Here is a 25252-nt window from a genome sequence, read left to right on the forward strand (position 1 = left end):
TCCCTACTGCAGCCCCCTCAGCCCTAGAGCGTCTGGGAACACACCTGCCACTGCCTCAGCCCACGCACACTGTTGTGAGCCCAGAGCAGACAACAGCAATGCTGATATTCTAGAAGCAAGGAAGAGATGTCTGGACCATGACGAGGTAGGAAGAGAGGACTACATTCTGACATGAGACATGGGTAGGGGCCAGGTTTGTCCACCTCCTACCCTAATTCTGCCTGTTTCCTAGTCACCCTGTCTCTTCTAACTAGTTCCACAGACCTCAGTTCTCCATCCTTGGCCTCAGATGTCCAAGTGCCCTCATGCACTTCCCTAGCCCCTTTCCTTCCAGCCTAATTCAGAAGTGGGCATCGCTATGCTTGGTGTGATCAGACAGGGACAATGCAGGGGCACTTCCAGTTTCCTCTTGGAGAAGGGCCCTAGAAGGAAAGGTGTCTGCCTAACCTTCCTGTCTGTAAATAGCTCACAGCCCCCCAGGAAGCCATCAACTTCATCTTCTACTTTGCATCTGTGTGATTTGATTTGGGGTTTTGCTTTGTTGTTGTTTGTTTTGATGGGGTTTTGGTTTCAACAGGTAGAATTTGGTAGCAAATTACCACATAGCTGGCCCAGCACTCGCTTCCTAGCTCAGGCTGGCCTAGCACTCACTTCCTAGCTCAGGCTGGCCTGGTACTCCTGCCTCAACTGCCTGAGTGCTGGGACTGCAGGTGTGCACCTTTGTGCCTGGGTCCTGGCTTGTAGTTTATAGATTAAGAAACTGAAACGCAGAGGTTACTCAAGGCCAGACAGCCAGGATGCAAGCACTGCCCAGAGCCCTATTTTCCCTCGTGTGAGCACAGCATGTGACTGGCATGAAGCTGTTCCTGAAAGAAGGCTGAGCAGGTTTACTTCAATCTCATCCGAAGGGCTCCTTTCGAGGGTCCAAGCACTTAGTCCTACTGTCAGCAGCAGGAGGTCTTCAGGAACAGAGCTGCACATCACAATAAGGGTGCCCTGCCTTCCCGTGAAGGGAAGCAGCCTCATCTTCAGGCGCACCACCAATCTCTCCTCAGACGGCACATGCCTTCAAGCTTTGCACATCAGAAAAGCTTACAAAGTGAGGCCAAGGACTGAGTTCTTCACATTTCCTGGGAGAAAAACTGTCTCAGTATCACACAGGAATGAAAGAGTCACACGGAGACACATGGCACCAACTCCACAAAAAACCCAGGGGTCCACAAAGCACACAGACATACAAGAACCATGGACAACTTCTACCATGAAAGTCTGCAGAGTCTGTAGCTGCTGACAACACACAGCATCATAACAGAAACCCCTGAATAGAAGCAGGAACAGGATCATAGAAAGGCAAAAAAGACAAGCCACCAGGGAATCTACCTGAGGTACAAGGCATGAAAACACACACGCACGCACACGCACATGCACACACACCAACTGTGCTAGACCCCATAGTCCAGAAACCTACAGAGCAAGGCCCTCCCTAACCTCTCAGGAAGCACAGTCTGGGGAAAGGCAAGAAGCCCCTTAGATTGCCAGACCCAACCCCACAAGTAAAATAAAGGGGGGGAGGGGTGCATTTTCCTAAATAAGGCACAGAGCGTCTCCCACCCCAAGACAGATTTTGAAGGGGGGAAAAAAACGAAACAACCCCCCCCCAAAAAAAACTTGTTGTTTTGGGGTCAGAGACAAGAGTCAGAGAGGCACCACAGGACAGCCATGAAGACTTCAACAAAGCAAAAGCTCCAGACATTTCACAAATGTCAGTGATGCTGGGAGGTGGTGACACACACCTGTGGTCCCACACTAGGGAGGCAGAGGCAGGTGGGTATCTGAGTTGGGGGCCAGCCTGGTCTACAGAGTGAATTCTAGGACAGCTGGGGGCGGGGTGGGGAGCAGTGCTGGGTTGGAGAGATGGCTCAGGAGATACAGGCACTGCTGAGTTTCTGGTCCCTCGTGTCCACAGGGAAGAAAACCAGCTCCAAAGGGGTCCCCGACCTCCACCAGCAGCCACGGCGGATACACACCACTGCCCACCAGCATGCCACGGCGGATACACACCGCTGCCCACCAGCATGCCACAGCGGATACACACCGCCGCCCACCAGCATGCCATGGCAGATACATACCGCTGCCCACCAGCATGCCACAGCGGATACACACCGCTGCCCACCAGCATGCCACGGCAGATACATACCGCTGCCCACCAGCATGCCACAGCGGATACACACCGCCACCCAGAGTAAGTAAAGGTAGTTCTTTAAATGTCAGCATCATTAAGAGACAACAAAGCAAAGTGACAGAGACAGCAACTTTTCTAAATGAAAGGAAGATAAACAGATAGATGTTACTGCTGCAGGTTTTCATTTTCTCTTTCCAGGGCCACTAGACATGTACAAAGCAGGTAGTCTGAAGTTTATAACAGAAGGGGAAAACTGAAAGAACTTGAAGAACACCCTTTTCTACATATCACACATATGGCATGTCTACACGTGACTGTGTATATATATGTATGTGGGGGGGTGCACATGTGTGTAGAGGCCAGAGGCTGACCCTGGGTATCTTCCTCAGTCACTCTCTACCTTTCTTTTTTTAATGTGTACACATTTGCGTCTATAAGTACACTACATGTATTCACATGTCCACAGATGCCAAGAGCATCCAGTCCCCTGGAGTTGGGGTTTCAGACACTTGTAATGTGCCCACTGTGAGTGCTGAAACCAAACTCAGTACTCTGGGAGGTCAGCAAGTACCCTAACTGATGAGTCACTTCCATCAGTTCTGAGCGAGGACGTCACTGGTCCCCCTGACTTGTCCCTGCCTCCTCAGCACTAGAGTCGGAGGAAAGGGCTGCCACTCAGACCACCATGCATGCGGAACAAGCAGGTTTCCTACTGCGCCATCTCCTAGGCTGTCAGTCATTTTCATTTAAAAATCAAAAGAAAACAAAACAAAAGTCAACTTTGGTATTTATGAACACAGAGTCCTACTGAGTACCAAGGCACACATGCCTGTAATCCCAGCTTGAGAAGCAGAGATAAGAGAACACAAAAATCAAGGCCAGCCTGGGCTACAGAAGGAGTTTCTTACCACTGGGGAGCAAGTCAGTGAGACCCCTTCTCAGAAGGGTAGTTCAGTGGCAGAGCCATTGCTGACATGCACAAAGTCCTGGGGTCAACCCCCAGCACTGCAAAAGCAAAAAGCATCAGTTAAGCTCGAACTCAACCCAGCCAGGCAGTGGACACGGCTCCCACACCTTCCTTGAAAGGTATGCTCCTGAGACCATTCTCTTCCTAGCCCTGCTTCTAATCCAGTCAGATATTTTTAGTTTATAAAAACGAAAAGAAATGCTAACATAAATGTCACATTAGCAGGAGGAGAGAGTTGGAGGTAAGATGTCGATGCTGTGTAAATAGCAGGGCACCCATTTTCAAATGGCTCAGAAATAAAGAAACAGCAAATACCAAAAAATATAATCATCTCCCAGCTATGAGACACAGACAAGTCCACCAGACGAGTCTGTCAATCCCACTCCTCCCACTTCACACCTTTAGTCCAACTGACAATGGGGACGGTTCCATCCAGTCACAGTCTCTACAAGACGTTCAGCATCCTGCCTGGCCATTAGCACAGAGACGCCAAGGGTAGGCTGAAAATCCACATTCCACCTTTGACTTCAACAAAGAAAGTGGGCAAAGGAAAGAGCTGAGGATGTTCCAGAACAGATCAGAGGCCTCATACTGATGTTTAAGAAAGCACAATTCGGGGCTGGGGATTTAGCTCAGTGGTAGAGGGCTTACCTAGGAAGGGAAAGGCCCTGGGTTTGTCCCCCAGCCCAAAAAAAAAACAAAAAAAAAAAAAAAAAAAAAAGAAAGCACAATTCACATCAAGACAGAAAAAAAACAAAACTACCTTGCCTCGTGAATAATGAAGCACTAAATCAAAAACATCTCCAAAACATCCAGAAGGAAAAGGAAACACTCACATCAGAGTTCTAACAGAACAAAGAAACACTAACAGAGTACTGTACCTGGCACAAGCATTCTCAACACAAGGCTAGACTAGGCCTGCAGTCATGCCTGTAATCTCAGCTGAAGATGAGGCAGGAGGATTTCCAGCTGACAACAGTAGAGACATGCACATTATCTTCACGTCTGAGGCCAGCTTGGGCTACAGGAAACCTTGTCTCAAATAACAACCACCACCAAACATGGAGAACAGGGTCTTTTCCACTAACAAAGCTATAAAAGAAACTTCCAGCCAATGCACTTTAGGAAAGCGACCAGACAGAGAGGGAAGTCAAGAAGACGGCCCAGGCCATGGACAAGCAGATGCTGCCTGTGTAGCCCACTGAGCTCACTGTGAATGGTTCAATCTACTTACTCACACAGCTCTTCCCTCTTCAGGAAGACCCCTGTGTAAGAGAGCCCTGCAGGTGACACACGTCTTTAATCCCAGCAGGAGGTGGATCTCTGTTCAGAACCAGCCTGGTCTGCATATTTAGTTCTAAGACAGCCAGCGCTACACACCCCCTATTCAACAGTTATGATTTCAAAGTAAGAATTAGTTATTCTCACCACTGACTTACAAACTGTGGTGGGTGAGGTGTGGGAAGAATGAACGAGCCTATTTTTAACACACACAAGCCCAGGTGCCTGGTCTCTGTGGCCCCTGTGAAGAACTGAGGCTCAGACTAGGTACTCTGGTGACTTTTGTGTATCCCACCAGTCAGGCATGGTGACAGTCACCTACAATCCTGGCACTTGAGGGAAGAGCAGGATGAGCAGCAGTTCAAGGGCAGCCTGGCTACACATCGAGTTTGAGGTCAGGTTGGAATACATGAGAGAGACTGTCTCCAAAAAAAAAAAAAAAGTGGGGGTGGGGTCAGCAAGATGCCTCAGCAGGTAGAAGCACTTGCCACACAAGCATGGCAACCAGAGTTTGATTTCCAGACACTACAATGGAAGGAGAGAACCAACTCTTGAAAGATATCCTCTGACCTCTATATATGCACTGTGTGGGGTGTGTGTGTGTGTGTGTGTGTGTGTGTGTGTGTGTCCCCACTCACAATCTCAAACACTGTGTCCCCTGCCTAGAAAGCCCTGTTCTTCCCTGCAAGGCCACTCTTTCCACATCTTTTAAAAGACAAACAACAAGTGTCAGCCCCTCCAGCTTTCCCAGCCACTGTGCTGCCTCCAGATCAGCACCAGCTGCATTCAGGATTGGTCAGAACCCCTCAGTCAGCACTCAGCAGGACCCCTTTGTTATTGTGATGACTCCCTTTTCTCACCTGCAGACTGCAAGCCTCCTAAAGATAAAAAAGCATTTCACTTCTTTGTCCCTTACTGTCCCTCACAGGACACAAGGAGAGGCAGAATAAGCAACCTCAAAAAGATATCACTGCGGCTGGAGAGACGGCTCAGTGGTTAGGAGCACTGACTGCTCTTCCAGAGATCCTGAGTTCAATTCCCAGCAACCACATGGTGGCTCACAACCATCTGTAATGGGATCTGATTCCCTCTTCTGGTGTGTCTGAAGACAGCTACAGTGTACTTATATATAAGAAATGAAATCTTTTTAAAAAAAGATATCACTGGTTATTTTTTGAGACTCAGATCAGCAGAAAGGTTACTTCCTAGCAAAGCAAAGGAGACTTGAAAGAGACAGTAGAAACATTCTAGAGACAATGAGGTCCTCTGAGGACTTTATTCTCTGCTCTGAAGGTAGGCCAGGGTAATTTTAGACCATAGATTTTATATGCTAAATTGTATTATTGAACACTGGTTTTTTGTTTTGTTTTGTTTTTGTTTTTTCCGGAGCTGAGGACCAAACCCAGGGCCTTGCGCTCTACCACTGAGCTAAATCCTCAACCCTGAACACTGGTTTTTAAAACATTCATTTAACCAGTCTAGCTAGACAGAGACTAGTTAAGACATGAATTTAACTGGATTTAAACATCAATATCATTCTCTTGGGTAGTTTAAAAAAGAGAGAAAATGAATGAATACCTTGCCAGTTCCAGGAGGCCCTGCCAACAAGACAGCTCTTCCAGCCATTTTCTTGCTTTTGATTAATTCGACTATGACGCCACATGCCTGCACAAAACAGAAAGAAACAATCAGTCAATCTTAAAATGCCTCATGGTAGAAACAGTTCAGGGCTTGGTCCACACAGTTCCGATGCTCTTCTGACAGGACACCACTGCTGTGGGGTGGAGCGGTGGGGGTGAGCCATGTGCTCTAGCTCATGCCATATGATGGCTCCCACGAAGAGAGAAGTGAAATGAGACACTGAGCAGCTAGGGAGAGCTGGGGCGGAGGGGGCTTTCTCATAACCTTGTATGTAACATTTGAAGCCCCGGGCAGAAATCTACACTTCAGGCAAAAATTGCAAATTGAAAATAACCAAAGTACAAGTTTGATATGTCTAATGGTCAACATGCTGCAGCTACCAAAGTATAGTGAACAGAATGGAAAGGGGAGGTTGAGGCAGGCAGGAGCCAACACAGACCTAGTACTTAACAAAGGCAGCAGGGCTGTGCATTCCAGGCCAGTTTGGCTACGGCAACATTATCTAAACAAAAAGGGTGTGCTATGAATCTATCCAATAAGAGTTGGAAAGAGCTGGTAAGATGCTCAGTGGGTAAAAAGCACCTGCAGTATAAACCTTAGTTCAATCCCTGGATCCCACAATGGAAGGAGGAACCTCTGACCTCTACGCAAACACCATGGCAGTCCTATGACTGCACAGCCTACGCACACATTGTGTCAATAGGAAAAGAAAGAAATACCAGCTAAGGAAGCCAGGTGTATAGTAAAGGCCCACACCTTTAATCTCAGCACTCGGGAGGCAGAGGCGGGTAGATCCCTGTGAACTCAAGGCCAGCAGGGTCTACAGAGTCTCAGGACAGCCAGAGCTAAAAGTGAGACCCTGTCGTGAAAACAAACATACAAAAATAAATACCAGCTAACATTACAATAATAATAAGGGTGAAGATACTGAGTACCAGGGAGGCTGCTAGCATGATTGGCCATTCAAGAACCCAGTGCAGAGGCAGGTCTAGAACAGACTCTGAAGTCACATTCAATCCAGTTTCTATCCTGGCCATTTCACTTGAGGTGAGTGCCCTCAGACTTATTTTACCTAACACCCATTACTCATCTGACTCCAAGTGTTCAAAATAACTGTACCCACAAGGAAGGGCTTATGTGTAAAGTGGGCTGATGTCCACAGTTTACTCTGACTTGTGATGGTAGACATACATGAACAGATATACCATAAAGCATCACTGTAAAATGTTAACTGTAGAATTTTGGCACACTGGGATTTAGTGTGCAAACATGTCAATGTTTCTGTGTGCCTAGAAACATCAGACCAAAGTGAGGTTTATTAGACAGAAATGAAATAACAGACAATAAAGCCGCCTGACAAATAGAAAGCATTAAACTACTGCTTGCAAAAAAAGATGCAAGTGAGCTAGGGACAAACGTTTCCCTTTTGGATAGATGATGCTCTTGAGGCTGGGAAAGCAGTCTTCACCACATATAAACAGCAAGTTTTTGTAGATACTGAGCCTCTGCAGGGATCAAAGTGGAGCAATCTGAGGAAACGGGAAGAGTAATCATTTGGAGTGGGGTCGGGAGAATACAGCCTCATTACTGCTGAACTGGCAGGTGGTTAAGCGGCCTGGCCCACCTTTAATTTCTTCGTGTGCAAAACAGAACCGATCGAAAGACCTGGCATAACTTCCAATGACTTTTAGAAGACTGAACTGGAAAAGCTAAAGAGTGCTTGGATAGGTCAGAGTGTTCCTCCTCACCGCTCCACTTAACAGATCAGCTCCCAGGCCTAAAGAACCCATATCAACGCTGAAAATTTAGTCAATTCTACACTTAATCCCACAGCTTTCCACTGTGTTTCCGGTGAGGCCTAATTTGCGTGCCGTGACCCTTGCTGGCTAATGTGATCCTCACTTCTCAGACAAATCTTAGTGAGACCTGGTCCCGCCGCCCACACCGCGTGCACACGCCCCACGCCCACCTCTCTCGCGTTCTCCTGGCCCACGAGCCCCGAAGCCGCCTGCTTGGCCAGGCCGCTCTCATCCAGCCCCAGCCCCTTCACGTGGCTGTGGGAGGCAATGCGTTGCGTCTTCGTGGTGCTCTTCACCTCCTCAATCTTCATTTTGACGAGTGTGTGCAGCCACAACCTGCGTGGAGAGTAGGAACTACGGCACGCCAGGCGCCTGGGTTACCACGCGGCCGTTACTAGGCCGCTCTCCAGGACCCGCCCTTATTAGTACGCCATTGGTTGAAGAGAGAAGGCTTCGTTTTCTATTGGCTACAAGCTACGCTTGTCGCCGGCTGCTGAGTTTCACCCACCAACTTCCGTCTGTGTCACAGGTTAGGTTCCCCCAGGGCAGGCATTTCCTGCCCTGGCCAGGTTTGACTGGGAACCGTCAGATTCTTAAGCGCTATTAATGTGAATGGCAGGTTTTTAATTATAAACTCCTCTTTTAATGCTTTTTTTCTTTGGTATAAGATGTTTATGCCAGGGTGAGTTGACTCCTTCACTGACAATTATTAGACCTTTCCCAGGTGCTTGGATGTCCTGAGAGAACTATCAACGAAGCAGCTGCCCAAAATTCTCCCACTCACACCTAATTTAGACACCCCAAGGATGCCCTGAGGAAGCTGCCCAGCCAACCACTCTTTTCCAGCCCATTTTTTCCAGAATACACTAGATCCTGAAGGCACTATTCCAACCCAAACTTTTCAAACACTTTATGTCATGATTTTGATCATCACATGCCCAAGAAACTTTTAAAAAAGAAGAGGAGGTGTCTCTGCCTCCTGAGTTGCTGGGATTAAAGGTGCTGCCACCATACTCTGACCAGCCATTTTCACCTGTCTTGAGTGGGTACAGTTCTCCAGGTAGCCAAACAAAAACTGCCTGTGACTTGTGAAAAAACATGGCCCTTTATTTGAATAAGCAACTGTTTGGTTATTGGTGCAAACATGGTAGTCCATTTCCACAACCCACTGTACCATAGTGTAAATTTTATGCTTCATTTGCATGGAGGGCTGTACTAAGGACAGCAAACATTCTTTTTTTTTTTTTTTTTTTTTTTTTTGGTTCTTTTTTTCAGAGCTGGGGACCCGAACCCAGGGCCTTGCGCTTCCTAGGCAAGCGCTCTACCACTGAGCTAAATCCCCAGAGACAGCAAACATTCTTGTTTACCCTCTGACATTCTGGCATTCTAAGCAGGTGCCCCTCACTTTTAAGTCAGCCAGGAGACACCCTCCTGTGCTGTACAATGTACAGTTGTGTTGCAACATTAGTCCCATTGTAAGATTTCTCCAGTGGTCTATCCGCCTGGATTAATAGTATGGTGGACTGAGTTGGTAATATGAAGAAGACGTGCCGAGTGGCTATAGCAGTGAAGACAGTGATGAAAGGCAGCTAGTGAGTTCTAGAGTGACTGGGAACAGAGGTGACAAGTGACAGGCAGCCAAGAAACCAAAGGCAGAGATTGCTAGACAAGTTCCAGGGAGTGCCAAGTCTTTTCATTTTTTTAATCTATCCATATGGGTCCTTTGCCCACAGGTGTGAACGTACCATGCAGTGCTCAAGGAGGTCACAACAGGGTGTCAGATCCCCTGGAACTGAAGTTACAGATGGTTGTGAGCCATCATATGGGTATTGGGAATTGAATTTGAGTCCTTTATAAGGACAGCCAGTGCTCTTAACTGCAGACTCATTTCTTCAGCCAGGGAGCTTCAAGTTTTAAGGGTCAACATTTATAACATCAGAGTTGAGGATTTCTATCTGAGCAGCGTGTAGAAGGACTCAGCCATCTTATTGGTTGTGGTGGGGTTACTTCCTAACACCATAAAACAAAAGCCTACAGGCTAAAGCAATCCAAAGACCGGCCCAAGCAAGAACACACAACAAATCATCAGAACTGGAACTTCAGGTTTGAACTCCTATACCATACTCATTTAATCCCACAACTGAGAGAGACAATAAGCCAGAAAATATGTTCTGTTAGGTTCCATAGTGATATTGTTTACCTGCACAACTGTACGTCCATCCATTCACTAAGTAGTTGTTAGCAACAGTGTGACCAGACACTATAGTGCACTCAGAAACAGGCAGGAAGTAGCCTTGATGAATGTGGTGGTTTTAATAGGAATGGCCCCCATAGACTCATGCTTGAGTGCTTGGTCTATAGGGAATGGCACTACTAGGAGGTGTAGCCCTTTTGGAGTAGGTGTGGCTTTGCTGGGGGAAGTACATTACTGTGGGGGTGGACTTTTAAAGTCTCAGAAGCTCAAGTCAGTGCTCTGCCTGACTGCCCATCAAGGCGTAGAACTCTCAGCTACCTCTCCAGCACCATCTCTGCCTACATGCCACCGTGCTGTCTGCCATGATGATAATAGACTAAACCTTTGAGCTGTAAGCCAGCTGATGGTGGTTTGAATATGCTTGGCCCAGAGAGAGACACTATTAGGAGGTGTAGCCTTGTTGGAGAAAGTGTGTCACTGCAGGCGTGAGCTTTGAGACCCTCTTCCCAGCTGCTCGGAGGCCAGTCTTCTGTTTGTCTTTGGAACAAAATATAGAACTCTCAGCCCCTCCATGCTTCCTGCCTTAATATTAATGGACTGGACCTGTAAGCTAGTCACAATTAAACCCTTCATAAGAGTTGCCTTGGTCATGGTGTCTGTTCACAGCAATAGAAACCCTAACTAAGACCCAGCCCCAGTTAAATGTGTTCCTTTATAAGAGTTGCTGTGATTATGGTGTGTCTTCTCAGCAGTCAAACCCTAAGACAAGGAGCCTATAAGAATTGGAGAACATGCAACAGATGTGTGAGGACAAGTCCCCTAGTGGTATGCAAGGCCAGAGTGGGACCTGGAGCAGCCTGCAGAGCCTGGGAAGGAAGGCATCAGTGGGGAGATGGTGACTGTGTGCAAACCTCACTGACCGCCGTGACTCTCAGAAGCAAACATTACAGCACCATCTTACATCGAGTAAAGTGAAGTCCAAGGAAGGTAGGCCTTACCCAGAATGTGTGGACAGGGAGACCCAGACATGGGACAACGGTTAAGAGAACTGGCAACTCTTGCAGAGTACCCAGGTTCAGTTCCCAGCCCCTGTGTTGGGCAGCTTATAGTTGCCTGTAGCTCCAAGTCCAAGGATCCAATACTGTCCTCGCTAGTTTATTGTCAACTTAACACAAGTTAAGAGTTACTTGGGGCTTCGTGTTCGGCCGCCATCAGAGAGCTGCAGCCATGGTCCTGCGCTATGCCATGGCCGTAGGCCTCAACAAAGGCCACAAAGTGATGGAAAAACGTCAGCAAGTAGAGACACAGCCGCCGCCGCGGGCGCCTCACCAAGCACACCAAGTTCGTGCGGGACTTGATCCCGGAGTGTGCAGCTTCGCGCCATGGAGCTGCTCAAAGTGTTCAAGGACAAGCGAGCACTCAAGTTTATCAAGAAGAGGGTGGGCACGCACGTCCGCGCCAAGAGAAAGAGGGAGGAGCTGAGCAACGTACTGGCAGCTGTGAGGAAGGCGGTGGCCAAGAAGGATTGATGACCTCTCCTCCAATAAAAGATGGTTCTAAAAAAAAAAAAGTTACTTGGGAAGAGGAAAACCTCTAAGACTTACCTGTAGGCAAGTCTGTAGTGCATTTTCTTAGTGATCGACATGGGAGGACCCAGCCTACTATGTGTTTGTGGTGTTGCGGGGGCGACGGGGTGCTGCCTCCTTGTTAGGTGATCCTGGGATGTGTATAAGGCAGGCCAGACAAGTCATGGAAAGCAAGACAGTAAGCAGCTTCCTCTATGGCCTCTGCCTCAGTTTCTGCCTCTAGGTTTCTGTACTTCTTGAGTTTCTGCTCTGACTTCCTTCAGTGGTGGATTGTGATAAGCTGTAATACATCCTTTCCTTCCCAAGTTGCTTTTATCATGGTGTTTTTTTTTTTTAAGGATTTACTTATTTTATGTATATGAGTACAGTGTAGCTGTCTTCAGACACACCAGAAGAGGGCATCAGATCCCATTATAGATGGTTGTGAGCCACCATGTGGTTGCTGGGAATTGAACTCAGGACCTCTGGAAGAGCAGTCAGTGCTCTTAACCCCTGAGCCATCTCTCCTACCCCATGGTGTGTTTTTCTTTATCATGATGGTTTTTGTTTGTTCTTTATACATCGGTGTGAGGGTGTCAGATCCCCTGGAACTAGAGTTATAGTCAGTTGTGAGCTGCCATATGGGTGCTGAAAATTGAACCCAGGTCCTTTGGAAAAGCAACCAGTGCTCTTAACCAATAGATCTCTCAATCGCTGCAATGGAAACCCTAACTAGGCCACATACCCTCTTCTGAACTCTGGGCTTTTCAGGTACCAGGAACAAATGTGATATACAAGCATACATGCAGGCAAACCACTCATACACATAAAATCAAATAAATACAAGGGGAATGAATTGGTGTGTTTGTGTTTGCCTGCTTATCCAAATGCATACATGTGCATTGGCCAGAGAAGGCATTGGAACCCCTGGACTTGTCGTTAATAGGTGGGTGTGATCCACCTGGGGTGGGCAGTGGACCCCAAACCTACATCCTCTGCAAGAACAGCAAGTGCTCTTAGGCACAGAGCCATCTCTCCAGCCCAAACCTCAATACATTTTCGAATAGTGAAGTCAGACATGAAATTTCCCCAATCACGATGGAATGAAGCTTGAAACATAAAGCTGAATAAAGTACAAAATTTTCAAAGACGTAGAAATTTTGAAGCATTTTTTCCTTTGTATTTTGTTGAGAAGTTGATTTACTCCTTTGTACAGCAGAGACTCCCCAAGTTCCTAGTCCTCCAGGCTTGCCCCAAGTGCTGGGATCACAGGTATGTGTTACCACACCCAGCACCAACAGACTCCCGGACCATTAACATGGCAAAGAGCAGATTACAAAGGATGGAGAAAGCAACCTGAAGCATAGGGGTTTACACCTAAGATCCCAGCACCTGGAAAGTGGAAACTGAAAGACCCCCCAACTTCAAGGCCAGACTGAGCCACATAGAAAAGGAAAATGAAAAAAATTCTGGCTTCTGCTACAATATAGATGAACCTTGAAGCATGCAAAGTAAAACGAGCTAAGAGATGGGTTAGCTCAGTGGTAGACTAGCATGCATGAAGCCTTGAGTTCAATCCTCAGTACTACAAAACACAGACACACAGACACACAGACACACAGACACACACACACACACACACACACACACACACACACACACTCTCGCAGAGTAAATCACTGCCACCATGGGCTGACAGTGGGTTGTGTTTTAGATTTTAGTTTTAGTTTTAGTTGTGTATGTGGGTGCCACGTGAATGCAGGTGTCTGCGGAGGCCAGAAGAAAGCGTTGGATCCAGCACTAGAGCTGGATGACGTAATGGACTCGGGTCCACCAGAAGAGCAGGAGGTACTCTCCCCAGCTGAGCTGTCTCTCCCGCCCGACAATGAATTCTTAACTATGGTCAAAAGCACAGTCAACAAATGAGAGGATGAAGAAGTTAGACTTTGTCAAATTAAAGACTGTGCATCAAAGAACAATAGGAAATCACTGAAGAGACAATGGGGTGGGGGTGGGGATGGGGGTGGGGGTGGGGTGAGAGGTGGAAGGTGGCTCAGCGGTTAAGATCAATTGCTGCTCTTGCAGAGGACCCAGGTTCAATTCCCAGTATCCACATAGTGCTTCACAATTGCTCCAGGGGAATCCCACACTCTGGTGGCTTCCTCAGGCACTAGGCGCTCTTGTGGTGCACAGACACACATGCTGGCAAAACACTCAAATACATAAAATAAATTTTTAAAACATGTAAAGGACTTGGTATTTCTCCAAAAAAGACACATAAGCAGCAGGAAGAGAGGCTCTACACATTACGACTGGTTCAGTGCAACTCAGAACCCCGCTGAGACACTTCCCCTCAGTTACACTCAGATGTGGAGAGACTTAAACCCTCGTAGAATGCATGTAGACCAGTGCTGTGGAAATCAGTTTTTCAAAAAGTTACACATGGACTAGCCAATAATCTAACGAGTCCACTCTGCTTTTGATATCTTTTTCTTTTCGAAAGTTTTCATTGCATTGGTTGTGTGTGTGTGTGTGTGTGTGTCTGTCTGTCTGTCTGTGCATGTGTGTGTGTGTGTGTGTGTGTGTGTGTGTGTGTGTGTGTGTGTGTGTGTGTAAAACTTTTGGGAGTCAGGTCTCTCCTACCGTAAAAGCTCCAGGGATTAAATTTAGGCTGTCAGGCATGGTGGTCGGTGCCTTTACCCACTGCACCATCTAGTCAGCCCAATTTTCATGTTTTTTGCTTTGTGTTGTCTTGTTTGATCCAGAGTCTCACACTGTAACTCAGGCTGGTTTGGATCTTAATTGGTCTTGACTGACTTCCAGCTTTAGGCACGTGAATGCAGGTGTGTGCTACCAGACCCAGCTTTTCTGGACCCCACCCCCACCCCCCACACACACACACACACACACACACACACACACACACACACACACACACTCACTCACTCACGTCTTTTTTGTTTGGGTCTCACTGTGCAGCTCTGGCTGCCCTGGAACACACAGATCTGCCAGCCTCTGCCTCTAGAGTTCTGGGATTAAAGATGTGGGCTCTTACACTCAGTTTATCAGTTTCTTTGGTTAGGCTGCTGGTACTCTCCCAGATCCTTACCTAGGAGGGTGGCAACACGACAAAGGGTTGTGTCAGCATCCAGGCTAGGCCATGGAACAAGGGCTAATGACTTCTCAGGGACCATGAGGAATGGAAGCAAGGAGCCTCCTAGGCCAGCCAAGGCCTAGATGCTTGCTGACTGCTACAGACTCAACCAGCTCAGGAGACACTGTCTGTTCTGCAGGAGGAAGTGACAGGAGCTAATGGCATGATCCGAACTGGCGTGGGACCAGCTTTTGCCATGACATCTGATCTGTGACTCAGGGTGGCACTGGCAGATTATGTCCAGAACTTGGAATATCAGCTAGCTAAACTGGACAACCTCCTCTGGGCTTAGTATAGGACAAAACTGAGGCAAACACATGGTTAATACAATCAAGGCAGTAGAGGCCCTCTGAGCAAAGGCGCATTTCCATCTTGTTCCTGAAAGAATCTTTAAAACCCAAACTCAAATCAAAGAGCACAGTATAATAACTTCCTGTGGGCAAGTTTATAATTAATCCTGGATTAATTGGCCTTAATGAAGTTGAATTAATTACTGGCTGTTTGTAAAGAACTTTGAACTACCTGAGTACAAAACGGCATTAAAAAGGCAGAAAGAAGCCGGCATCACATTAACATAAAGAATGGATCTGAGTAATCGCAGCTCTGCAGGCTGGATCCTGCCAGTGCTGCTCTCAGGACTGTACTCAGCCTGGGCCACTGTCCCGGGTCCAAGGAGGGAACTGCAGGGGAGGCTGCCTTCCCCGTGGGAGTGTCACTGCACATCTACCCCAGCCACAGCTACAGTCGGTGTGACCATGCCAGCTAGGCTCAGATGTGCTTTCAGGGGACCCTGGGCTGTCCCCCTAAGTGAATGGGAGACACATAATGGATGATGAATGCAGCAAAAGAATAAACCCCAGTGTCTGCTAAGCGGAAAGTGGCTGGACATGTGTAGTTCACAGGTAGAGCAATGAGGCCCTGGGTTTAATCTTCAGCACCTCAAAAAAAATCATGTTAAAGAATGATATATGCGAAAGATAGACTAGAGAAAGGGAGAGGAGTGAGAAGGAACAGGTCTATTTGGAGTAAGCTGTGCAGGGCACCGCCCATTGAGGGAGTGGCAGTTGAAGAACCATGGGGGATTCTGGGAGAACATTCCAGGATGTTCTCCCAGGCTTCATAGGTCTGAGGAGTTCTCCTGCTAATAGAAAAGAGAGTGTATGGCTGTGGGGAGCAGGAGCAGATTCAGGGGGCCTAGAACAGTAACTATAGTAAATTAAGACCCTCCCCGGATGCCAATACACACCTATCAGAAAAGCTAAAATTACAACCAAGCTGAGACCTTCAAACGTCTGGCTGAAGCCCTGTGGGGGTGAGGGGGGAGTAGAACAGCTTCTTGGGAGCCAACCCAGCAGGTTGTTAAAAGTGAAACAGCCTCATCTTGGATCTTAGTCAGGGTCATCATTGCTGTGGTGAAACTCCTTGACCAAATGCAACTTGTGGAGGAAAGGTTTATCAGAATTATACTTCCACATCATTATCACTGAAGGAAGTCAGGACAGGAACCTGGAAGTGGAGGCTGATGCAGGGGCCATGGGGGGAGGGGGTGCTGCTTACTGGCTTGCTACTCTTGGATTGTTTAACCTTTCTTATAGAATCCAGGTCCACCAGCCCAGAAACAGCACCACGCACAATAGACTGTTCTCTCCCACTTCAATCACCAATGAAGAATGTTGGTATTAAGAGACAGGGAAACACTGGAAGCTGGTATTCTCACCAAGTGCATGGAGGTGGAGGAGGATGGTAGAGGGAGGCGGAAGGTGTCCCATTTTTGTTTGTTCTGAGACAAGTCACATCCTGTAACCCTAGCTGTCCTAGAAATCACTATGTAGACCAGGCTGGGCTGTGACATGTGATCTTCCTGCCTCTGTTATGATTACAGGCAAGTACTACAGTGCCTGACAGGAATTCAGTTTTTAAGTGTTGAGTAGTCTAGAGGCAAGGACTCATGTAGCTCACCATGTCTTGAACTTGCTTTATAGCTGAGGCTGGCCTTGAACACCTGAACTTCCTGTCTCTACCTCCCAAGTACTGGGTTTATAGAAATGTGCCAAGACGCATGGCTAAGAATCTCATTCTTGACACATCTACTTGACTGGGACTACAACTAAACTGCAGAGAAATCTGGGTGCCACCATGGCTGGTTTATGTGGTGGTGGGCATAGAACCCAGGGTCCCATGAATGCTAGGCAAACACTCTACCAAATGACCTCTAAGTCCCAGGCTCTTGAGGTTTGGTCTGATCTGAGCTACTAGTGACTTCTGCTTGCAAGCTTTTGTTGTACAAACCTTGTTCTTTGATTTAAAACTATTGGTTAAATAAAATTGGCTACAGCCAATTACTGGAGGGATTAGAGGCAGGTGGGTTGGGAGTGACCTGGTGGGTGAAGAAAAGAGGAAGAAAGAGAAAGATGAAGGAGGAGAAAGAGAAAACTGCCATGAGGGGGTGGGGGCAGGGACAATGAGCACATGGCTAGGAGAAACAGCAAGTATCTGGGGTACACCACTGACCAGCAGTTAGAAGAGTAGATCGGGGTGACTCCCAATAATTGTCAAAGCCAAATAAAATAACCATAGTCTGAGTCTCATTTATTTGTAAGCTAGGCACAGATATGCCTAAATTGATTGTACTACACCTCAGCCCTGGAGTTTTTAGGAGAAAAATATGTAGGATGGTACGATGAAGCCCCCCAGACCCATCAACCAACTCAACAGTAATCAGCTCACAGTGACACACATGCTTCTTCTTTTCAGTTTCTAGTTTAGGTAGCTTTTAATTCTCACGATTTCGAATATATCATAATAGGGGCTGAAGAGATGGCCCCATGGTTAAGGGCACTGACTCCTCTCACAGAGGAGAGCTTGCAGTGAGGTGACTGGGAGCACATGCACAACCCCATGGTGGTTTGCATCTTTCTATAGTTCCAGTTCCAGTAGATATGCCCTGTTCTGACCTCTGAAGGCATTGCACACATGCCGTACATGGAACACACACACCATACCGTACACTTAACATGCAGGCAAAACACTCATACACATAAAATAAAAATAAATAATTAATTTGCAAATACCCAAATATAGCATAATGACTTTTAAGGAACATTTGATGTCTTTACCGTATGTTGCTAGCATAGACAAAGGAGACAGAAATACTCTACTAGAACATGTCTTTGTGTGAAGACGTCTTCCCTTGGGGGCAAAAGAGACAGGCTGGGGCATGCAAAGCTCCTAGAGTCTTGAAGCACCATTTAAAGCTCGTGGTGACCGTTTGTTGGTCTGTGGCCCTGGGCTGGCCATGTGTCTAGATCCCACAAAGGAGGGACACTTTGCTGATGCCACAACACACATTTCAGTGTGCTGAGACCCTCTTTCCTGGGAGTCTCCTGGCCTTCACCTCTGAGTAGCTCTCTTGAAGTGATCCCACTCTGCATTCCGGAAGGCCACACTGTCATGGTCAGGGCTAGTTAGCAAGCAGTTTCTCCTTCCTAACCTCACACCTGCTGCTTCTGTCCCAAATGATCCCTCTGTCAGTCTTTCTCAGTGTCCCTTGGCCTCATGCATGGTTGTTCTTCTCACTGTCCCTTTGCCCCACTTCACTGTCCCTTCTGAATGAGCACTCAGCCCTCAACCATATCATCTGTGGAGGATTGAGTGAGGATGGATCCACAGATTTATAGGTTTGAATGCTTGGTCACCCAGGAGTGGCACTATTTGAAAGGAATAGTGGACACATACATTCCATAGGCAAACACACACACACACACACACACACACACACACACACACACACACACACCACACACAACACACTTGACATAAAAATAAGTAAATCTAAAAACCAAAAACTAGGGTTGGGGATTTGGCTCAGTGGTAGAGCGCTTCGCCTAGCAAGCGCAAGGCCCTGGGTTCGGTCCCCAGCTCCAAAAAAAAAAAAAAAAAAAAAAAAAAAACCAAACCAAAACAAAACAAAAACCCAAAAACTAAAAAAAGAAAGAAAGAAAGAAAGCAAAAAAGGAGAAAGGAATAGTGATATGTCCTTGTTGGAGGAAATGTGTTAATGAGGGTAGGCTTTGAGGTTTCAAAATCTCGCCAAGCTCAGATTCTCTCTTCTGGATTCAAATTACCTCTCTATCACCATGTCTGCCTGTCTGCTGCCATGTTCCGTGCCATGATGCTTTCTCGTATAAGTGTTGCCTTGGCCATGGTGTCTCTTCCCAGCAGTAGAACACGAAGGCATGGTCTTTCTCATTTACTTCGTTTAAACCGTTTACTCCCCTCATCTGCTGCTGTATCTCCAGCATAACAGCATATGAGAGTAGATGTTAGTATTTGTCAGGAAACCAAGAAAATACACGGGGGCATGATGGTACATGCCTTTAGTTCCAGCACATCCACCAGTAGGTGGATTTCTCAGTTCAAGGCCGGCCCAGTCTACAAAGCAAATTCTAGGACACTCGGGGCTATACAGAGAAACCCTGTCTCGAGAAACCAAACCAAACCAAAACAACAACAACAACAACAACACAACCACCACCAAACCCAAAAACAAGAAAATGAAGTAATAAGACTTAAATGTGAATAATGATTTAAATTTGGGATTGCACCGTTCGCCTTTCTGTCACTCTAACAGAAAGCCTTGGATAATCGACTTAGGAAGCAGGAAGTTCTGGTTTCGACTGGCAGTTGTGGAGGTTTCCATCCATGGTCAGTTGGCCCCGTGACTACGGAGCTTTCAACGAGACAGCATGTTTCGGCAGGAGCTGGTGGCAAAGCAAGCTATTTACCTCCTGCCTGTAGGTGAACTGAAGAGAGGAGGAAGGGGCTGCGGTCTCAAGGGCACAGCCCCAAGGACATCACCTTCTCCAATAAGGTCCCATACGGCAAAGATTTTATCATCTAAGAATGTTCAGGCTGAGACCAAGCCTTTGGCACATGGGTCTTTGGGGAAGCTGCCCAATCTATAGCAAGGATCTCCTAAGGTCCCTTCATCATTCCACAGCCAACTAATCACAATGTCTTAGCAGTAGGAAATCTTTGCAAGTCCCATCCTCTTACCCAAAACTCCTAGGACCAAACACCCCAGAATTTACAATATTTTTAGATACAAGGGGAGATCCAGAGGGTAGTTATCTATTTCCCAAATGCCTCCCATGTGGCAGAGGGGCAACACCTTGTACTACCTTTGTGTCTGCAGGAAGCATGGGTCCTGATAATCAGGCACAGCAGGACACGTTATGTTACCAACAGCTTAGGAAGACACTTGCTATTTTCAGAGCATTTTGGATTTTGGAAATATGGCTACAAGGCTGAAGAACTGACTGTTTTAAGGTTCGTATTGCCTTCCCTTCTTCCCAGTATCTATTATGAGGTGTTCGAAAGCACAGTACGTTTAAGAATTTAACACTGCACACCTGTCTTGGTGCTTTCCCCATAGCTACCACAAGGCCTTTGACAAAAGTGACTGAAGGAAGGAAGGGTTTGTTTTGGTTTACCGTGTGAGGGTACAGACCATCTTGGCAGGGAAGGCACTGCAGCATGGGGGTGTTGGTTACATTGCATCATAGGCCGAGAGGTGAATGCTTTGTCGCTCACTTTCCATAGTCTATTCAATCCTAGGCCTCAGCCCATGGAACAGTACAGTTAAAACCAGGCATGCAAAGGTGTGTCTCTCAGGTGATGCTAAATCCCGCCCAGCAGACCGGATTGAGAAAGCTTCACATGGACTCTACCCATCCCATTTTACTAATTTACCTTACACATATACATCCCTAGACAGGGAGCCCCTGTCTAGGAAAGCACTTTACCATGAGCTCAGCCCCATCTCTGTTGCTCACTTGTGTTTTGCTTTGTTTTGAGATGGAGTTTGAATAGCTCGTCCAGGTTGAATTTGAACTCCTGGTTTCAAAGCCATCCTCTTTAGCCTCCAAGGCCCTGGGACCACTCAATGTGACCTGGGTATCTCTGGTACATTTTAAAGTGACAGAAGTAGCATCTTCCTCCTGAGTACCCCAGCATACATGCCACCCCTGGATTCAACATTGGTTTTTAGGGACTTTTTTGAGGGGGGGTATATATAATTTCCATAGAATGCACAGATCTGAAGTGTATACTGTCTGCATGTTGATTATACATACACTGGTAAAATGTAAAGCTTTATCAAGACTCAGAATGTTCTAATTACCTCAGAAGAGGCCTTCAAGACTCCTAGTTAACTTCCAGTCTCCTACGCTCAGAGTCACCCTTAACACTGTGTAGGATTTTTCCACCCAAGATGGTTTTGCCTCTCTGACACAGTAAGTTTTAAATTCCTGTCTGCTCCCTCCCCCCATTCTTAAACCTGCCTGCTAGCCCTTCTACTCTCCTGTCTCAGGTTGTCACAGCCATGCCTCCGAGTACTATTCCAGTTTAGGGGAGATGTTACCACCAAGAGGAGCCCTCTCATGCTCATGGCTCATTCCCCCTCCAAATTTGTACCCACCCCTTATAAATACCAGGTTCAGTGACTGCCCACTCCCTTCTCCCTGTTCTGTGGCAAGCACTGTTTCCCCTGAGGCCCAGAGTTATCCCAAAGATGTGTCATTTCTTCGAAAGTCAACCCATGAGGGGTTGGAGAGATGGCTCCGTAGTTAAGAGCCCTCGTTGCTCTTGTGAAGGACCTGGGTTTGATTCCAACACCCACGTGGTGGCTCACAACCATCCAGAACTTCTGTTCCAGGGAAACTGATGCTTTCTGACCTCTGTGGACACCAAGAGTGCACAGGCTGCAGATATACATGCAGGTAAAATAGTCACGGGCATGTAATAAAGTATATGTAAGACATTTTAAAAATTAAACACATGGAGTTCATTATTGTGTCTGAGGTCAATATTACATTAAAGGTTTAAAAACTTAAGTTTGTTGTTGTGCACTCTGTGTGTAATGGGGAAGCACTCTGGTTCCCCATCTTTCTCTTGGTTTACTGAGACAAGGTGGATAGGACAGGTAACTCAAGTTGACCTCAGGCTTACAACCTGCTTCTGCTTCTTGGGTGCTGGGGTTCCAGGCATGTGCCCTCAGGCCCAGCTCCTTTCACTACAGGTTAAATACACCTCACCTAAAACGCCCGGGACCGCAATGGAGAGTTAAGGTTTTCCCCTCATGGTTTAGACTGCTTACACACAGGTAATGTGATCTCTTAGAGGTAGGACCCAAGTCTGAACGTGAAGTTCATTGTTTCCTCAGGTCCTTTGTGTGTGGAGCTCATTTTACATGCTAGCTTCAGTGTTCTCATGTTTTGACTCTCTCCTGTCACATGAAGTCAGGTGTGGAATTTTCTACTTGTGGTATCATGTCAGAGCTCAGAGAGCTTCAGATTTTGTTGTATTTTGATCTTTTAGGTTAAAGATGCTTGGTTCTTACTGTTTGTCAGAATTTTATGTAGGTCAGAGGTAAGCAGTGAAGTTTACTGAAGCCAGGTCCCATTCGGCACATTTTGTTACTTGGAAGGTCCCCTAAAACTCTTGTGACCTGCCTGCTAAGCTCCCTCCTAAAGATGCCCACTGCTTTATCATTGGGTTTTAAACAAACAAACAAACAGATGGTAGTATCTTGTTGTTTCCTATTTGGAAGATGAGAAAATGGAGACACAAATTTTGGGAACACTAATTAATTCATATGAGGATCCCACCCTTGTGACCCATTTAGTTTTAATGACCCATTGGCCCATCTTCAAATGCTCTCACATGCACGGGGGGGGGGGGTTGGCATCAAAGCCTCGACACACAGACCTGTGGAGAATGCAATTCAGTCCATGGCAGGGACTCCGAGTGTAGAGTCTTGATCCCTGGAGCCACTAGGGTTACTTCCTTCAAACACAAAAACCTGGCTCATTCCAGAGGCAAACTGGCTGCCCAGTAGAAGTCAGAGAACTTTAAGCTTGGCCACCATCTGAGCAAAACCGCCACCATCCTCATGAGACCAGCCATGCCTACTCTCCGGAGTTGATCATGATTAGGCCTGTGGACTGATGACATCCAATACTAGGAGGAGTCCTCAGCTGGGTCACTGGATCCTCACCTGAGTGTCTGGCCACTCCTTCAAGCCATGTGCATTCAATCCAGCCCTAATTGCATGTGGCCTCGGGACTTAAGGGAAGAGGTAGAATATATAGGTTAGTGTAGATTAGGAGGAAGAAGGAGGGGAAACCATAGTTTATGACACGAGAAGACTTTCTAGTGCAGCTGCTCCGAGGTCATCAACACTCCTAACCTTTCACCCATATTTACAAGTAAGCCTAATAAACTCATCCCCGGTCATCTGTCACCTTACTGCCTCCCTCGTTTGTCCTTAGAACCTCAGGAAGAGGAGTAGAAATCATTCGCCTCTCCCCACGGGAGGGAATTTTAGCAACAAAAGCTAAAGTAGTTGTCAGCACTCTGAAGTCAGGGTTTGTGTCAGACTGCATCGTTGTTATGAAACACCTATACAGGCAAAGACAGAGACTTTAGATTTACTGCTTGGTTTCAGAGATTCAGTGCACGGTCACTTGGGCTTCATCCCCCTAGCCTGTGTCAGCACAGTAGTATATCATCATGGTGACTGGAGAAAGTAGCAGTCTGACTGAACTAGTCACTTCGTGATGGACAGGAAGCAGAAAATAGGGACGGGACTACTTCCTTCCGCTAAGCTTCACCTCACACCAGCCCATCAGCTGGGGCCCAAGCATTCAACACACAAGCTGGTACAAACCAATTCACTTTCAAATCGCAGCCCCTCGTGCCCTAGAAGATGGAAGGATGCCAGCCCAGCATCCTCTCTGTGTCAGTGGCTAAAGCCAAGTTCTTTCCTCTCCCTTGAGAGGAAGTACATGAGAGTAGTACCATTCAGCTCTCTAAATCCTCAGTTCTCCCCTGTGAGGTTCCGAGTATCTTCTTTTCCTCAGTTTTTACCCTTTGCCAGAGCAGCCACTTAGGTGTGTGGCCTCTTTCATGGTTCTAGACACCTTTCAATACCTGAAGGCAGTTACAGAGGCTAGTTGTTATAACAGTCACTGCATATTTCAAGTTCATACACAACAGTTAAATTGCAGCTCCTCATGGTAGCCGAGACTCTAGAGTGAGGTTTTTGTCCCCCGACACTGAATCAACAAGGCCCTCTCCCATCTTTTCACAGTGCTTCCAGGTTTCTGATGGGCAGTTCTCAGTCTGCACTGGACTTCTAGTGATAGTGTTTGAGGGGTCTTCCCTGAGCCTTGCTAGGCTCCCTGCCTTCCCATCTCTGTACTTTCCAGATAGTCTGGCTTGGCCACTGGTCTTGAGGGAAGTGGATCCCAGGGAAGTGGATACAGTCCGCACTTAATAAAGGCTGACAGAAATGAATGGGCAGATGGATGAGTGTGTATCGATGAATGGAGGAAGGGATGTGTGGATAGGATGGTGTGTGGATGGATTGGGTGAGTGGAATGATGGAAGGAGGGAGGGAGGAAAGCATGAATGGATTGTTGGATGGATGGATGGATAGCTGGGTGGGTGGATGGAAGGAGGGATCCCTAATCTCAAACTGGCGAGATTAGGGATCTCAATCTCAAATTGTGCGGTGGGGAGCCGGATGATAGTAACCTCAGGTAGCAGTCCCGCCCTGGGTGTGCTCTGTGGGCGCCCGAGGGCGGAAGCTTCCGTGCCGGAACCGGCGCGCTCGGCGCGGGTTGCGGGGGGGTGCGGCTTAGCAGGCGGACCGCGGGGCCGGCGATTAGGCGACGGCGTGAGTGGCGGCGACGGGATGGCGGGCCGGCGGGTAAATGTGAATGTGGGTGTGCTGGGTCATATCGATAGCGGCAAGACAGCGCTGGCGCGCGCGCTGAGCACTACGGCCTCCACCGCTGCCTTCGACAAGCAGCCGCAGAGCCGCGAGCGCGGCATAACGCTCGACCTGGGCTTCTCCTGTTTTGTGGTGCCGCTGCCGGGGGCTGAACCTGGGACTAGCGACACGCTGCTGCAGGTCACGCTGGTCGACTGTCCCGGGCACGCCTCCCTCATCCGGACCATCATTGGCGGTGAGCGAGGGCCGGGGCGGGAGCCGGGCTCGGGTCAGAGCTCGCGGGATGGTGGCCTGACAGCCTAGGCCTGGCCGCCAGCCCGGGAGGCTTGGGGGCTCGAACTCACAGCTCGCAGACGCGGACACAGTTCTCACTTACACTGTCGTGCAGCAAGATGCTTTGATAGAAAAAAGACCCGAAGAAACAAACCCTTGCAAAAAGGGTATACGCAAGCTTAAAAAAAAAAAAAAAGTCACCACTCACCTGCCCTTTGGTCTCCTGGTTCTCTGTCCCAAACACTGCTCTCAGCTTTCTGTGTATGGATGGTTTCAGGAAACGTACACAAATACCGCAGACAATGTACAGAAATGAAAGATCCTGTTTTTTCTTCTTCTGTTGTAATACATGGGGTAGGTTGGGATAGGGAGTAGAGCCTAGTGCCTTGATAAGAGGCAA

At 47.5% G+C, this 25252-nt stretch overlaps 2 protein-coding genes across 2 annotated transcripts in view; one reads left to right on the top strand and one right to left on the bottom strand.

Annotated features, from left to right (window-relative positions):
- Window positions 1–8273, bottom strand: part of Ruvbl1 (RuvB like AAA ATPase 1) — a 34444-nt gene extending 26171 nt beyond the window's left edge. The window contains exons 1-2 of the mRNA XM_032906134.1: window positions 8041–8273; window positions 6009–6095 (exon numbers count right to left, since the gene is read on the bottom strand). Coding sequence (XP_032762025.1) covers window positions 6009–6095; window positions 8041–8181 — 228 coding nt within the window. The 5' untranslated portion in view covers window positions 8182–8273. The remainder of the gene's footprint in view (window positions 1–6008; window positions 6096–8040) is intronic.
- Window positions 8274–24502: 16229 nt separating this feature from the next.
- Window positions 24503–25252, top strand: part of Eefsec (eukaryotic elongation factor, selenocysteine-tRNA specific) — a 192777-nt gene continuing 192027 nt past the window's right edge. The window contains exon 1 of the mRNA XM_032906135.1: window positions 24503–24814. Coding sequence (XP_032762026.1) covers window positions 24541–24814 — 274 coding nt within the window. The 5' untranslated portion in view covers window positions 24503–24540. The remainder of the gene's footprint in view (window positions 24815–25252) is intronic.

The sequence above is a fragment of the Rattus rattus genome, chromosome 6 (assembly GCF_011064425.1).
Source record: "Rattus rattus isolate New Zealand chromosome 6, Rrattus_CSIRO_v1, whole genome shotgun sequence".
NCBI lineage: Eukaryota > Metazoa > Chordata > Mammalia > Rodentia > Muridae > Rattus > Rattus rattus.